Source organism: Stegastes partitus, unplaced genomic scaffold (assembly GCF_000690725.1).
Source record: "Stegastes partitus isolate 25-593 unplaced genomic scaffold, Stegastes_partitus-1.0.2 Scaffold32, whole genome shotgun sequence".
Taxonomy (NCBI): domain Eukaryota; kingdom Metazoa; phylum Chordata; class Actinopteri; family Pomacentridae; genus Stegastes; species Stegastes partitus.
In genome coordinates, this window is record NW_007577763.1 from 160,427 (window position 1) to 176,019 (window position 15,593).

Genomic DNA, 15,593 nt, shown 5'->3' on the forward strand with positions numbered 1-15,593 from the left:
TTCCAGACTGTAAAACGACCTTCTGATCAAATCATATGTGAATCCACGAAGTTGGCTGCCACCGTCTCGCGCTCTGACGTCTGCGTGCCAGACTGGGCCACTTTAACGGCTTTTATTTCCTTCACACTTCCTCCAATTAAAACATGACTTGTGACTAAAGGACAGCAGTCTGCTTGGTAATATGTACCGTATGTGCGAGTGCGTTCGACAGAAGCAGACAATGTATGTGAGTGTTTCTTTATGGTCTCGGCCCGTCAGCGTGCACGTGTGTGTCTTTGCTTTGCCGCGCTTGTGTGTGCATGTTGGCTTTATGCGTCTTTGTTATCTCGGCTTATTGGACGTCTGCGCCAAGAGTTCTCAGTTCACGTATTGGGTTAATTGACCTCTGGAGACGCTTCTCTGCTCAGTTATAATGAACGTTTGGATTAAATGATTATTCTGCGTTGGCCTTAGATGTGAGATTTGTAAAGGCTTTGAGTTCTGAGGTGGCTCATTATTTTTTAAATGAGACATCTGAACATACCATTGCTCATATTTTAAACGTGTCTTTGATGCCTGTGTCTGATAAATATTGCCAGAGTGAAGCACAAGATCAAACTTGGACTTACTAGCTTCTGCAGCATTGAGATAAAGATTGTACAGTTTGCTTTTTAAATGAGCGTAATTTAAAGGTGACAACAAAGACTTGATCTCATCAAATTAAAACAAATTTCGCTCCTGAAAGTAAATCCTGGACAGACCTGGACAGATCCCATATTAAGAAGTCTTCAGGTAATAAGTTCCCCCCCAAAATGGATATCCAGTGTTTTACAACAGAACTCTTCATTTGTTTTATTCACGTGCAGATAAATTTTATATGAGCAATATTAAAAGGTCTGATCATCAATGATTAATCGTCTTTGTGCTGTAATGTAGGTTAGGGCCCGGGAGGCCTGCGAGTCGGAACGTAAAACAAACAAATCACTCTCCATAAAGGAAAACATCTTTTAACGCCCTCTCCTCTGCAGCCTGCATCCTAATGACCTGTATTCCCAGAAACAAAGAGAGCTCACGATGAGGAATGATCAATGTGATGAAGCCATGAGGGGTTTCTGCTACTTGTGCTTAAATTTATTTGAGGCGCTCTCAAGGACGGCGTGTAGGTGTGTGTTTGTGTGCCGACGCTAAATGAGCGTACACATGTTCACTCAGAGGCATTCGCACCTACACAATCAAAGAAACAAACTAATGAAGTCTTCCTGAAACAAACAACTTGATTAAGACCCAGGAGGGGAGAGAATCAGGTGTGAACACCGTGGGTCATGAAATCATGTGTGAACGTGTGCCAGGGATGTGTTTTTAAAGATGCAGTTTGTATGGTTTGAGAAGCGCTCCGCCTCCTGTGGGAGCGTCGTCCCTGCTACCTGCTGATCGGCTGCTGGCTCAACACGCTAGCAGCAGCTTCGCCTCTGGGAGACACATGTTTTGCTTTAAGCCACATTTCTTCATCGTCCGCTGAGCAGTTCTCTTCCTCTGCTTGTTGTCTTCACCAAGGTAGAGGTGAACTCTGTTTACCGGCCACAACTAAAGAGGCGTTTGGATGTGAGGCGTTAGGTTTCCAGGAGCTGATCTGTACAAGTTTAGGGAACGACACACTTCTATCCACAATGGAACTTAAAGGAATTTAAAGAAATGTTCTTCCCCCTCTCCTCTAAATCCTCATTCTCGCTGCTCAAACAGTGTGTTCTCTGGAATGCAGGAGACTCTAAAGCTGCCCCAGAGAGATTTGTTTTTTTGGTGTTGGTTTGCTCGAAGAAGAGGAATAAAGAGCTGGGCGAACTCACATCATTATGCTGCAGAGAACAAGCAGCAGCTGGGATTAAGACACAAATAAGGGGAAAGATTAGAAATAAAATCATGTGCTTTCAGTCCTGACACATTATGGCATACTTTATGAAGACATTGCTTATTATTGTTCTGAATTTCTGCCCTTTTTCTGTTCTCATGCTTCATTATTTAACAAACAAGCTCAGAGCATGTGCAGGTTCCTGGATTCCAGGAGTGATTTGTTTGGATGGGAACAGGAATAAGCTCTGAACACAACAATGACTTATGATCACCATCTACACACTGGCTGGAGAACAGTTTCCTCTGTGCATGAAGCAGCATGTGAAGAGCAACACAACCTTTCATTTGGAGTTGTGTTTCTCACCATGTGACACATTTTAATCCAATAATTGCTTGCTTTTTGCTCCGTTTTGGGTCTCAACCAACTCCTGAGATAAATATCTGTCTCTGTAGCTGCACAATGATCCAGACTTTATGAGATAATGTCTGACTTTGTCTAAACTATGCCATGGTGTAGGACTTTTGTATATTTTTTGATGAAAACAACTGCCAGCTGCACTTCTGAGAGATACGATGAGAGATAAATAAAGAGTTGCTCAAGCATCACAGAGAGCTGAATGGCACTGAAGTCCACTAATAATGTGTTGTTTATGTAAAAATGGGCGACTGTGGCTCAGGTGGTCGAGCGGTTGTCCGCCAATCGCAAGGTTGGCGGTTCGATCGCCTCCACAGTCAAAGTGTGTTGCCTAAGGACAAGACACTGAACCTATTGGTGTATGAATGAATGTGAACAGGTGAATGAGAAACATGTTGTAAAGCACTTTGGATAAAAGTGCTATAAAAGTGCAGACCATTTAAAAATCTGGATGAAAGCCGACTGAAAGTCCCTCTCTGGTCACTGATTTAACCCTGAACAGCTCTGAGTATCAAAGTTGCATTTTTATTTAACCTTTATTTTTAAGTTAATTTAGAACTAGTTCTTATTTTCAATACCGACCCGGTCAAGAGGCGACACACAAACAGGATGGTCAGCAAAACATGGTGAGAGGATTGTTGTATGAAAACAGACTGTTCCTACTCTGAAGTGGCTGAGATGCAACTCTGTTAGAATCTATGAAGTCTTTGCCTCCTTCGTCACTTGCTGCAGCTCAAGCACACCAGCTCACCCACAGCTCTGCTCAAACACAGTAGAACTACTCGACGCTAAACAGTGGCAAGTTGTCGTATCTGCGTAATTCAGCCACACATGTTCAAACTGGGGCTGCAAGGTGGTGCAGTTGGTTAGCAGTGTTGCCTCACAGCTAGAAGGTCGCCGGTTTGCGTCCCGGTGGGGTGCTTGGAGTCTCCATGTTCTCCCCGTGCACCGTGGGTTTTCTCCGGGTTCTCCGGCTTCCTCCCACACAGTCCAAAAACATGTTGAGGTTAATTGGTGATTCTAAATTGTCCGTAGGTGTGAATGTGAGTGTGCTTGGTTGTCTGTCTCTAAGTGTAGCCCTGTGATAGACTGGTGACCTGTCCAGGTGAACCTGCCTTCACCCTAAGTCAGCTGGGATAGACTCCAGCCCCCCATGACCCCAATGAGGATTAAGCGGTGTATAGATAATGGATGGATGGATGTTCAAACTGGACATTGATTCTGAAGAAGGATAATGACAGAGAAAGTCCACAACATGACAGGATTCATGTGTTCACATCCTTGTTTGTCTGAATCATGCTTTTGAGACCCAAACGACCTAAACGTAAAGTGGAGATGCCCAGCTGTGTTGTTGCCTCCTTATTTCACTCATGACGACCAGGTGGACATTTTCACTGCTGGGGTCTTTAAGGAGCCAGGTCAGCTGTTGTCAGTGTTTTGTTTTGTCTTGAATCAGGATCCATCTCCTATCAGTTCTTTCATCCTCGTGACCCAATTTCTTACTTGTCAACTTTCTTTAAACCTCTTCACTCTTCCATTTATTCCCATTAAAGCCTTCCAGGCCTGCGAGAAACTGCTAAAGAACTGCAAATGAGCATTCGGTAGCGTGGTTAAACACAGAGGCAGATGTTTGCACTCGCTGATATGAAGACGAACAGTTAAGAGACCAACACGGTGCACGAGACAGAACTGCAGAGCGGTTTGTGATATGTGGCCGTCAGAGGGTTTTCTGCTCTCGGTGAGGGGTGGTCTCGGCTACGGATGGGGGGGTGGCATGGTCTCCATGGAAACTGACATTCCCTTGAAGGTGCTTGGCAGCCACAGTCAATTGTTGAGCTCGGATAATGGGTGGAAATTCTCCACAAAATGCCTCAGAGGTTGACATTAAATTCAACCTGCTTGGCGTAGACTGGCGCGGTGACTAATCTCACCGTTTTAGGAAGGTGGACAGAAAGAACTTAATGGCATTCAGATAGGGGAAATACAATATGTACATCATCGCATTTTTGTTTCACTTCCTTTGTTCTTGGCTGCCGGTCTCTATATAAAACATCACTTCTCATTTAGTAGAAGCCTCTTCTTGCATCGACAGTCGTTGATCATCTTGTATTCTCACTAAGGAAGGTGTCTCGTATCATCATCGGCTCAGTCCTGCAGTGCTGTCACATCCAGGCTGTCTACTCAGTGGCGTTTTCTTGATGTGAGATGTATTAACTGTAAAAATTGAGTGCCTTTTCTGTTATTTCTGCACCCTCTCCGCCTTTCCCATGAGCCTTTGCTCCTCCTGAATGGAAGTGGTCAGGCACCGCTGCCTAACAACTGATGAAATGATTGTGCCGAGCACTTCGGCAGCATGTGGCAGGTAATGGGAAGACTTGCTGCTGATGGTCCTGCCAACGTCAGCTCCTGAACGCGATCAGCCAGACGAAACATCCGCCTCGCACCTCTGCCCTCTCCACCAGCTCATGCAGAAAATATGGAAGATTATTATTGTGTGCTTGTTTTTCCTCGTGCCTTGTTTATTTGATCTTGTCATACTTGAAGGGAGTGAAATGTAATAGGCTTCTGTATTGAGCAGGCGCCGCACGGTTACAAGATTATAAGCACTCAGCTCTAAAAAATGTTGTTTGCATTGATAACACAAAAGAGCAATACTGAGGCGTTGCTTGTGCCAAATAGGTGCCATAAGGAGATATATTCAGACTTGGGATCCATGTAGAGGGTAAATGGGATTTGGTCCTGGGATATGAATGTCTTTGGTTTCTGGGAATGCATAAACCTGCACATGAAAGGCACAGTGTGCTCACGTCTGTGCGGGCAGCAGATAGTGAAGCTTGTTTGTATGCCACAGAAGCTCCTGTTGTTTCCAGGACTCCTGGACCCCTTCTGGGTGGTCAGCCTCTGTTTAGACGACAGAATCAAAGGTTTTCAGCAGAGCACAGATTGTAACTGCCCGTGACTGCTTTATTCTGTGGAAGCTGTGAATGGAGCTACAGTGGAGGACAATGAAGCAGTGTGCTGCATGAAAAGAAAAGAGAGTTTGAAGTTGGAAAGAGTCAAAAAGTAGTTCATTTACTGCTTCTACAGAAAGTACAGTTTTCAGAGAGACCGAGACCCGCTGCATGTGTACTTCTTTTCTTAGAAGACTGCATGTCATGTGACTGAAAGGCTGTTATCACTGATTATAACATTCAAAGCACTTCCAGAGGAGGTAAAGAATCTTTCACACTCGCTGCAGCTCAGCAAAATGCCACCGATCAATCCGGCGCTGGACCATCCCACTGAGCAGATCGTGTTATCAGACAGCAGATGTAGCAGGCATCTGTTTGCACATGTACCGACCAACTAGACGACAGGTCTTTCATCCAGCAGATATGAGCCAGTTTGTTCCAGCGCATCGGCTTCAGATTGGAAACCAGTAATTGAGGGCACAGTGGTTTGTGGAATCGTGGAGAAAATGTTGTTTTACAGGAACTGTTGGTGGACTCGGTTTGGCCCTGGGAGGGATATAAAGTGTTCACTTAAACTCCCCAGTGGTTCCATTCTTTAATATGTTTCAAAGTGAAGATGCTACCGTATCTACAAAGCGCTCTGCGGCCAGTAAGCATTGCTGAACCTGTTAGACAGTGCATCCTATTTTGCACTGTAGTAACATACCTGATGCACCCTCACACGTCTGCAGACTGTTCTATGATGTTATTCCAGTTACATGTAAATCAACTGGGTTCATCGCAGGCGACTGTAACGACGACGGCAGCAAAGATGATGTTGGCAGCCTGTCAAATGCAAGTCAATGCAGTCACATTCAGCTGCCATCTGTTTTTATTTTGCCGGGGAGAGATTTAAAAAAAAAAAAAAAAAAAAGTTAATTTGGGTGCACGTGCCATTAAAGAGCAGCTGCTGGTGACGTAAAGGTTCTGTTTGTATGTAAATGCTCACGAGACAAGGTGCAAAAAATTTAGTTTGCAATGTAAACGCTGGTGGATAGAAATGTTTGCACAGGGTTTAATAAAGAAGTGCACACATGATGTGTATTTAACACATGTGGACTTTTTCTTTGGTAGATATGCATCCATGCACAATAATTGCTTTAAGCCCACTGCCAGGGAAGGATTTAATTAACTGTCCCCAGTCAGGGCAGATAATTAGTCAATAACACACACACACTCTTTTATGCACACATACAAAACGCCAATATGTTTGCCATCCTCTCACTAATGCTGAGACTAGAATGTCCTGACTTACTTGCTGTTGCAGGAACATAAAGTACAAGACTTGAGTGACACGGCTCAATAGGCAATTACAGAGGAGCATTGAGAAGAGCTGCAGACAGGAAGCGAGCATGGTGCAGGTTCTGTCCGCCTGCAGAGACTCAGTAATGTTGTTGATTTTTTTGTTTAAATTGCTTCATCAGTGCGGCAGTGCGCTGTATGATCTACTCAGCCACACACATGCTCATTCACAGCACAGCAGTAATTATGTTTCCCTCTCTCTGTCTTTTTTTCTTTTGCAGGTTCAAAGTTTGATCTACACACAGGGAAAGGTAAAAAAAAAAACAACACAGCTTACTTCCAAATCTCTGTCTCTGCTCTCTTTTTCCTCTCTGCACGCTGGGGGGATGATTAGCAGGCATTAGACTGTATCTGCAGTTTTGTGTGTTCACGTTGTGTGTGGAGGCATTATTGGGGAGATTTGTGGAGCAGTTTGTGGCTGTTTTCGCCACGCACACATCCGTGCGCATAGTTAGTGCAGCAGGCTGTTGTCCTAATCACAGTGAACATAAAATGTGGATTAGCGGCGTCTTATGGTATCAGTCATAATCACACACAAACACATTCTGAAATACTCCAGCACACAGGCACCTGCTGCAAAAAACTGAAACCAGCACATGTGTTACATCTCCACATGAAGGCCATTTAGCTCGTTTTTTAAAATAAAAATATCCTGATTTGAAGTTCCTTGAAAGGTCCCATGCTGTGTGTGTAGCATGTGGAACTAATGACTCAACAGGACGTTTCTCCGCAGAGGTTTTAATACGAGCACACCAGCAGTTCATTTATCCTGAGATTTATTGTGGTGTTCGTGGTGACGAATCGAGGCCGTTGTGGGTTTTGCCGTCCAGGCAGGGTTTGATCATCATGGCGATGGTGGACCTATGGCTCTTTTTGGTCTATTTCTGGCAGATGGAGTCTGTAACGGTTTATGTCTGCGGCCTTCCCTCTGTAGATCCCAGAGTATTTTAGTCCAGAATAATCCCCACCATCTGCTGTCTCCTCTGCTACATTTTAGCGCTCACTATCTCCTGTCTATCTGTCACTCTACTTTCTTTCCAATTGCATTTCTTTTTTTTCTATATTTTTCTGTGGCCTTTCAGGGCTTTTTATTTTTTATTCGTGCTGCCTCTCTTTTTTTTCCCCCATCCAGGCCTTCAGTCTCTTTCTCTTTACTCCATCCCAGGCGGACTGCTCCTTCTTTCTCGTCGGTTTTAATTTTCTCACTAATTCCTCTGTCTTTCCATCCTCTTTTCCATCATCGCCTCCCCATGACCTTCTCATGCTTCCCTTTAACTTTTCATCTGGATGCTTCTGCGTTCTCCTTCGTGTTCCCTCATTTATCCCTCTCTGTTCCCACACACACACATGACCGGGCCAACCACTCTCCAGTCAAATCCTAATCTGGGCCTCCACAAATTACACCCTCTGGGTTCAAATTGGAAAGTCCTAAAAATCCACTCTATTAGTATTGTGCAGAGCGACTGTTTCATCTGCATTATTCCAGCAAAACTGTTTCTTAAGTTGCACCACCACAGAGTTTGTGTGTAAAGATCGTCACATTATCGCCTTCTTTCAGGCTTGTGATCAACTAAATTCAACCTTAAAGAATACTTCATGTACTTCTCCCAACTCAACTGAATTTTAAATTATGGGCACCCATTATTTTTTATTTTTAAAAATGCATGAACTCACAAAAAGTGATTATTAAAAGTGCAGCTTTTCCTTTTCCCAACGTTGGAGTGGTTGTGCACAATAGGTCTCATTTTCTGTCAAGATTTTTTTTTAACCCTGAACCGGTCAGTGCTCAAGTAGGTTTTCTTAAACGAGACAAGTATGTGAGCAAAAAGTACACAAACCTCAGTACAAGTGACACATCCAGTTAAATGTACTACTTCATGTAAGCAGGACAATATCTGCTCTTATCGTGTGCAGACTCATTCACGCGTTGGACAGGACGCCTACATGGAGTTTTTGTTTCAGACAGTGTTCCTCATCCAGACCTGCTTTAGCACTTAAAAAATTACCGCACCTGCAGAAATCCAACCGACAGTTTCAAGGCAACAAGATGAAAAGCTTTTTTTGTCTCGATCCAACACTTAATACAGTCGCTGATACACATTTTGTACTTTTTATTTTTAAACACCTGAATATGTGAAGTGGATTAAACATGATAGAAACAAATACCAAAGCACAAAGGTAGTAGTTTCAAGGTCAGAGAAAGACTGCGACTGAAATCACAATTGTACAAAATGATCACCTCGTTTGGAGATAATCTGAAATGTGGAAGGCTCTCGTCGTTCCCTCTCAACCCTACTGAGGTGTCCAGGGAGAAGTCACTGGACTCGCAGCTGCTCTGCTCTGATGGGAGCTGAGTGTGTACGACTGCATCTCCTGCTCTTCTCCAGACTGATGCCTTCAGTGAGGCTGAGCTGTTTGTCGAATACGACGGAGAACATGACGACAACGTGCCACTCAGTGCACAGACACGAGAACCGATGTTCTCCACAGACAGAGATTCAGTGTAGTGTGAAGGGCAGAAAGCCAGGTTTGTTCTCCTGCAGAGGTTCAGGTGTTCTGCGTCCCCGGCTGGCTCAGGTACGACTTCAGCACAGTGACTTGGTTGTCGCCATGTACAGCACATCTCAGCACCCCGCTGGGTTAACACGATGGATCAGTGAGCGTGTGTGAAAGTTAAAGCGTAGGACGGAGACGGACTGATCAAAGTGTGGTGACTCCTGTGTCCAGTGGGCATTTGATAAAGCCATAAACAGATATTGATAATACCTCCAAATCATCATGTTTTGGCTGGACTGCTAATGACGTCACAAAACCATGCAGTGCACATGTACATGCACACGTACACGGCCACACATCCTCGTCATCTGACCTAAATCCATCAGCGCTAGCAGTCACAACCTCCTTTCCCTCAGTTCTCCCCTTTCCTGCTTCCTCCTCTCACTCGTTCCCATCCAGTCTCCACTGTGGGACGTTTCCTGTGCTCGCTCTTCTCCAGTGACCAGGATGTAGATGACTGAGTGGTGGAGCTTAACGTACAGCTGTTCATCTCTCTAACGTGAACTCCCTTCACTCCACTGAGGCCGACTCGTCCATCAGTTCTTACAGTGACGGCAGACTGTTGGATAAAAGCAGAGAGCAGAAGATATGTGATGGTAAAGATGAGGCTCCTGGAGATATTTGTCTTGCTTAGCTCCCGAAAACACACCAAGACTGTGTGATTCGGTTGTGCCTGACAGTTTGATTGCCAGCTGGGCCATTTATGCTAAAACTGCATGTCTCTCCGCTGCTGTAAATTGCTTTGGATTGCTGTTAATAGCTACTTTTTGTCATTTCCCTGCGAGACCAATATTTAAATCTGCCATGATGTCATTCTTCTGTTGCTCTTTTATCCTCGCTGCCGCAGTGTGTTTCTTGGATTACTGAATCTGAGCATCGTGCGGCACTCTAAGAATGCCAGTAATGAATATAAGTCATGCAATCTGCTTGACTATTCAAAGTGCTCCTAATTGAAATGCTGAAAAGACAGCTCTGGCTAATCAGCTTAGAGATGTAGTCCACAGTTGACAGATAATAAAGAGGATCTTAGTGCTGAAGAGTCTGCTACCACCCCTGTAATGAGGGTTCATATACCGTCATCTGGGGACAATGGAGGGACGGGGAAGTTAGGAGCTGAAGTGGGAGGCTGGAGACGTGAAAGGAGGATGAAGAGGTGGCTCCCATTGTTCAGAGAGAGGGTTGGAAAAGGAGAAACCTCACATCAGTGGGGCTGAGCAGCTACTGCAGCGTGAAAGTTTGATTTAAAGGATTAGATTGAGGCAACGAGGTGAGCTCATGTCGGACCTCAGATTGAGAGCAGGCGTGTGACCCGACGGATGTATGTGCCGAGGCGATGCAGCAAAGTTTAGAGCCGCTAATATTTATAACGCAGTGTTTGAAAATCACTTCCTGTGATGAACCCACAGAGAATGTTCACCCTCCTCTGTTGCTCCCCTCAGCTTTACCAAGACAGTTTAATTCCCAGGACATCAGATACTGCCATTATGTCAAAGCTGCTGCCTTCTCAAAGACATGCACAAGGTGTCCTCTGGCGTCAGAGCCAAACCCATCAGAGTCTGACGGTTAGGCGTTCTTCTTTTGAAGAGAGCCTCGTCAGGACGTTGGAGGGGAGGTGATAGTGGAGGTCACAGGACTTTCTCCAGGACACTGAGGTTCATGTCCCATGTCTCAGCGTTACCGTTACGCTTAGAAAAGATCTTGGTTTGGGTTAAATACACACTTTCTCAACACACAGTACCAGAGAAGGGTTCGGGATGTGTATCGGTCTGTTTGACGACCCTCCATGTTGAAATGATGCTAAACGCTACACATTTAGTTCAAATGTGACCCCCTGTGGTCCTGACAGAATGACCGCATGTGAGCGGTTGGCAGTGAGACCGGCTCGCTTCGCTCTGTGCTTAGCTGTCTGACCCACAGCTTCACTGTGTGGGCCACTCTGGCTGCTTTCTGTTTATAATGAGCAGAACTCTAAAACCTGCAACCTGCCCCACAGCAAACAGCAGACAAACACGTTCTTTGACTATCCAGTGGAGCCTTAGCAGCTAAATACCCAGATGCTTCCCTCAGGAGACCAGACCTGAGCTGAGGCTCTACCTTTCAGACAGCTGCATCAGTTAACCCTTGACCTTCAGTTCATAGGGCCCAAATGTGTTATTTCTGTATTCAATTTTAAGTTGATATTAACAGAAGATGACACATTTGGGCTTTAAGTGTAAAAATATATTGTTTTAAATATGTGTTATATTACACAGTTATTATTTATTGGGTTAACCTCCCATGAACATGTCCAGTCCAGTATGGTGACAGATAGAACAGGGAGGACTTGACAGGTTTAGTCACATCTGTACTGTACACTGGTAAAAACAAAGGTTTTAGGTCATCATCAGTCCATATTATCCTGCTCTGCTGATAGCACAAAGACTCTCACAGCACGAGCTCCTGCAGGTAGCTGGATGCTGATACGTTGAGGAGCCTGCGGTCTGTTTGTGACGCTGCAGCGAGTACAGTTTTTATCCCAGAGTATCACAGAGCTAACATGCTAACACTCTGTCACTCACCTCCCTCCACTCTCACTCTGTCACATGCTCCCGCTGACCCTCCACCTTCACCTCAACACACAGGCCTGTTTACGAGGCAGCCGGAGGTCAGGACTGTGCGGTATGAGAGGAATGACAGGATGCATGACACCTTTCCTCGAAGCTCACGGCCGTCCTGAGGGAGGGCTGCTGCCACGCTGTGACTTACACCTGATGGAGCCTCCAGGCTTCAGTGTGGCTGAGCCTCCAGTTCACACTGAAAATTAATCAATTATTATGTTTGTGCTTGTTTTTGATCATAATTAGTAAATGTTCAGTGACATTAACTGGCCATTACTGAGTTCATCTGATTTCATCTCAAAATGTTTTGTGCCTTTTTAAAGTAAATCCATATTTTTGTGTTTTAACTCCAAGCAGCTTCTTGGTGTTTTCCATTTGAACTCACTGTGGGTTCATTGTTTGTGAGAGGTGTCACCAGTACTGGAGGAAAACACACACATATGTAGATATTTCACGACTGACATTTTAAATTTGTGTGCATAGTTTTCTCTAATCTGCTCTGTGTAAACAGTCAGAAGTTTAGCCAAAAGTCCTTAAATCTGTTATCGCTGTTGGTCACAGTTAAGTCAGTCGCGGCTTCTAAGGTGTGTGAGAGATGCAGGAGAGTTTTATTTTAGGATTACAATTTTTGCGATATTGAATAAAGTGATTGCGATGAAATGTCACAACCTCAAACGGGCAGTCACACCACTTTTTAAACGCAGTCCGCCTTTCGTAGCCTCCTGCAGGGCTCAGAGGGTTAACTGACCCCTGACCTGCTGTCATTTTGCTAAAGTGGCCCCGAAGCGAAGCAGGTTGAGCGTTTTCTTTTCTTAGAGTCACAAATAAGCCTCGCTCTTCTTACCTTTCATCGGGCAATTCGGAAGAATGTATTTTATAATCCCATTAAAGATGAAAGTTGAAACAAACACCACCTCGAATTAACAGTGCGTGCCGCGTTGTTATTGAGAGGCCTCTGTGTGATCAGATGTCCACTTTAAATTAACCTGCCCTTGCAACGTCTCATAGTTGGCACCGCACCCAAGCTCCCAAGAACATTGTTTTCTAGATGTACTAGATGTCATCTCTGCCCTCTGTGTCCTGAAATATGAGGACTTTTCCTCCACATGCAGGAAAACCTTTGGGCAGCTGTCTCATCAGGACCACAGGTAGAGAGCTTAAAGGTGTAGTTTAACAAATCTGTTTTTTCTCTTTCTTCTTGAGAGTTAGATGAGATCTTTAGCAGGCTCATCAAACAGTAACAGCTGGAAACAGGGAAGCAGATACAGGGCCAGTTAGCAAATCTGCCGACATATTTATGAAATAAAGACTTCATAACTCCATTTTTGTAAATTTTCAGGAAACTTATTTTGTTGTTGTTTGCTTCAGATAACATCAATCAAACTAAAGCTGAGTGGATTTGACTCAGTAGAAATGACAGCAATAGACATAACTGAAGTTTGATTGGTGTTGTTTCAGGTAGACAATGAAAAAGTGGGTTTTCTGAAGGTTTGTGAAGATGGAGTTATCTGTTTTTGCAAATGAACTCTTCAAATAAAGAAATAAATTGGCATGTTACCACTTGTAAATGGACAATTGTTCCTTTTACACTTTGCTTTGACGCTCTGAGTGTCACCGATCACCCCGTGCAGGCTAACCATCGGCCAGGAAGTGACTAAATGTCAGAGTATTCCCATAAACAACCACAGAATCGAACCCTGAGCTGAAGAAGTTGGATGCAACTCTCAGCTCTCCCCAGTAATCTCTGCTGGCTGTCTCAGCTCTGCCCTCCAGCCACAGTCAGGTCCACTTCCTCTCCACCAGAGTGAGGCGGGCAGATGCCAGCCACAGGAGCAGAAGAAAAAGGGCGCTCCTCATTAACGCCAACAACACCCACATTAATCATCACACCTTTAAGTATCTCAGACCTGCAGGATATAAACTGTGAGTTCGGTTCAGAGGCGAGCAGCAAATTGGTGCGGACTAAACGTTATATAGGCCACAACAGCAGCCGAGTGTTCGTCTGCAACGAGGTCGGTCTGTTTGAACCTCTCAGGATCCGTGCGACGGTTCTTTGTTTAATTAGCACCACAGAATGAATCAAATGGAAAAACAGGCTTGAAACTTAATTACACATTTATTTCACTACCTAAAAAAATACATAATGTTTGTATAATTTTTAATTGTCCACATTTGAGCTGTTGCCTCAGAACTAGCCTCACGTAGCCACGCCTGCACGTCCCGGTCTGATTACGCCTCAGTATCATTCTGCTGTAGCTGAATACAAACACTCTGGCTTGTTTGGGTTTCTTTAAAGCAATCAGAGGAGTCCTGGGTGGCGTTTAGTCCAGGACACGATGGAAGCAGATTGTTTGTACACAGGGAAGGAAAAGAAGAGCCTTACTGCACAACCAGATCTGTAGCAGCGTTCTGGAGGTGGTTGTTGTTGTTCTCCGTAGGATGGTCCGGAACAGTTTGAAAATAGGCAAAAGTCATGTGACATTTGATGCTCTGCTCAATCTGAACAACAGCAGCAATAAAACACGGTGACTTGTGTATATGAGTAATGTCCACATGCGTCTAATGGTACAGTCCAACCACAACAAATTAAGCTGAGAGACAGCTATCCATTTATGAAGTAGTGGAAAACAAAAAAATAAAAGTGTCAGCCTTTCTTTCTCTCCTCCAAGCCCACGTTGTTTCACTTACATATGCATCTGTTCAGAAGCTCAGCGATACAGAACCAGCAGTCAACAGGATTTGGGTCATTTTTTTTTCCTGATGGGATAATTTTTAGGGTGCTACGTTTCACATTGTGATATTTTTGAAATCCCAACCTGAGCTGTGTGAGTGAGGGAGACATTGTGAGTAAGCATGAGGTCAAACCCCGAGGCTTGGCAGTGGTTAGTGTCAGGCAGCTAATTTAGAAAGTGTTGTGTCGGAGTAATAGGAGCTGAGAGGAAACTCCTCGTACACAGAGCGGAGAGAGGCTGCCTGCCTCTCTGACTGACTAACTACTGCCACTATACACTGGACCATGTGCCTCAGCGGCACACAATTTATTCTGAACAAGTGAATGGGAAAAAAAAAAAGACTTTTCTGGAAAGACGGGAGATTTATAAGGACAGACGCCAGATGGAGAGAGAATCTGAGAGTTTGGGGAGGTGGGGCTGGAGGAGGGGAGCTGAAAGTTAGTCTGTGATTGACAGAGAGAGGAAGGCAAGAGGAAGAGCAGCTGTCCTCAGATGTCAGTCTCTGAGGGCTCAACAAGGAGACGTCTTTTAAGTTTCTCAACCTTGGCATTTGGACACCAAGAGCAGAAGCATGAAAACAGAACCCTGAAATAAACTGGGATGGAGAGTGTTCCTTGACATCTGTCTGATTCTGAATAAATATGTTTAAGTGGGAGATTTTCTCAGCGTGCAGTCACCTGACCCGCCGCTGAGCATGTCGAGGAGCTTCACATCCCACTAGACCCGTTTAAAACCGATTATTGCATAATTTGAGAAACACAAAGGTGACCAGGGGATGAGCCAGTCTTCTCATTGATTGACCTTTTGGAAATAAAGAAGGTTTTTGTGTGCCAGGAGCCAGCAGAGCACCGTGATCCACACTCCGGCCTCCTAGAGCGATTGTCATAATCACAGGAGCCCCGATGAGGACTCAGCTGCAGCCGCTATTGATTTCTGCTCAGTCTCGATTGTAGTTTTGGCACACAGGGCGACGACTACATCACGGCAGTCTGTTAACTCTGCAGCACCGCTGGGACGCGAGGAAAAGGCCCGTGGACCATCCATCTTCTCCGGACTCGCTGCTGCTGATTTGATTTCTTGTCCTTGCCGCCCTTCGTCTGCCCGTGCGGCGGCGTGTCCTAATGCTCTGTCATATTAGCGAGGAGCACCGATTGCTAACACAAACACAAACGGC

The 15,593-nt window shown here is 44.8% G+C and overlaps 1 protein-coding gene across 1 annotated transcript in view; it reads left to right on the forward strand.

Moving 5' to 3' along the window:
• igsf11 (immunoglobulin superfamily member 11) overlaps window positions 1-15,593 on the forward strand; it is a 102,852-nt gene that overhangs the window by 22,292 nt on the left and 64,967 nt on the right. Inside the window, exon 2 of the mRNA XM_008299922.1 lies at window positions 6,756-6,785. Within this exon, the coding sequence (XP_008298144.1) occupies window positions 6,756-6,785 (30 nt within the window). The remainder of the gene's footprint in view (window positions 1-6,755; window positions 6,786-15,593) is intronic.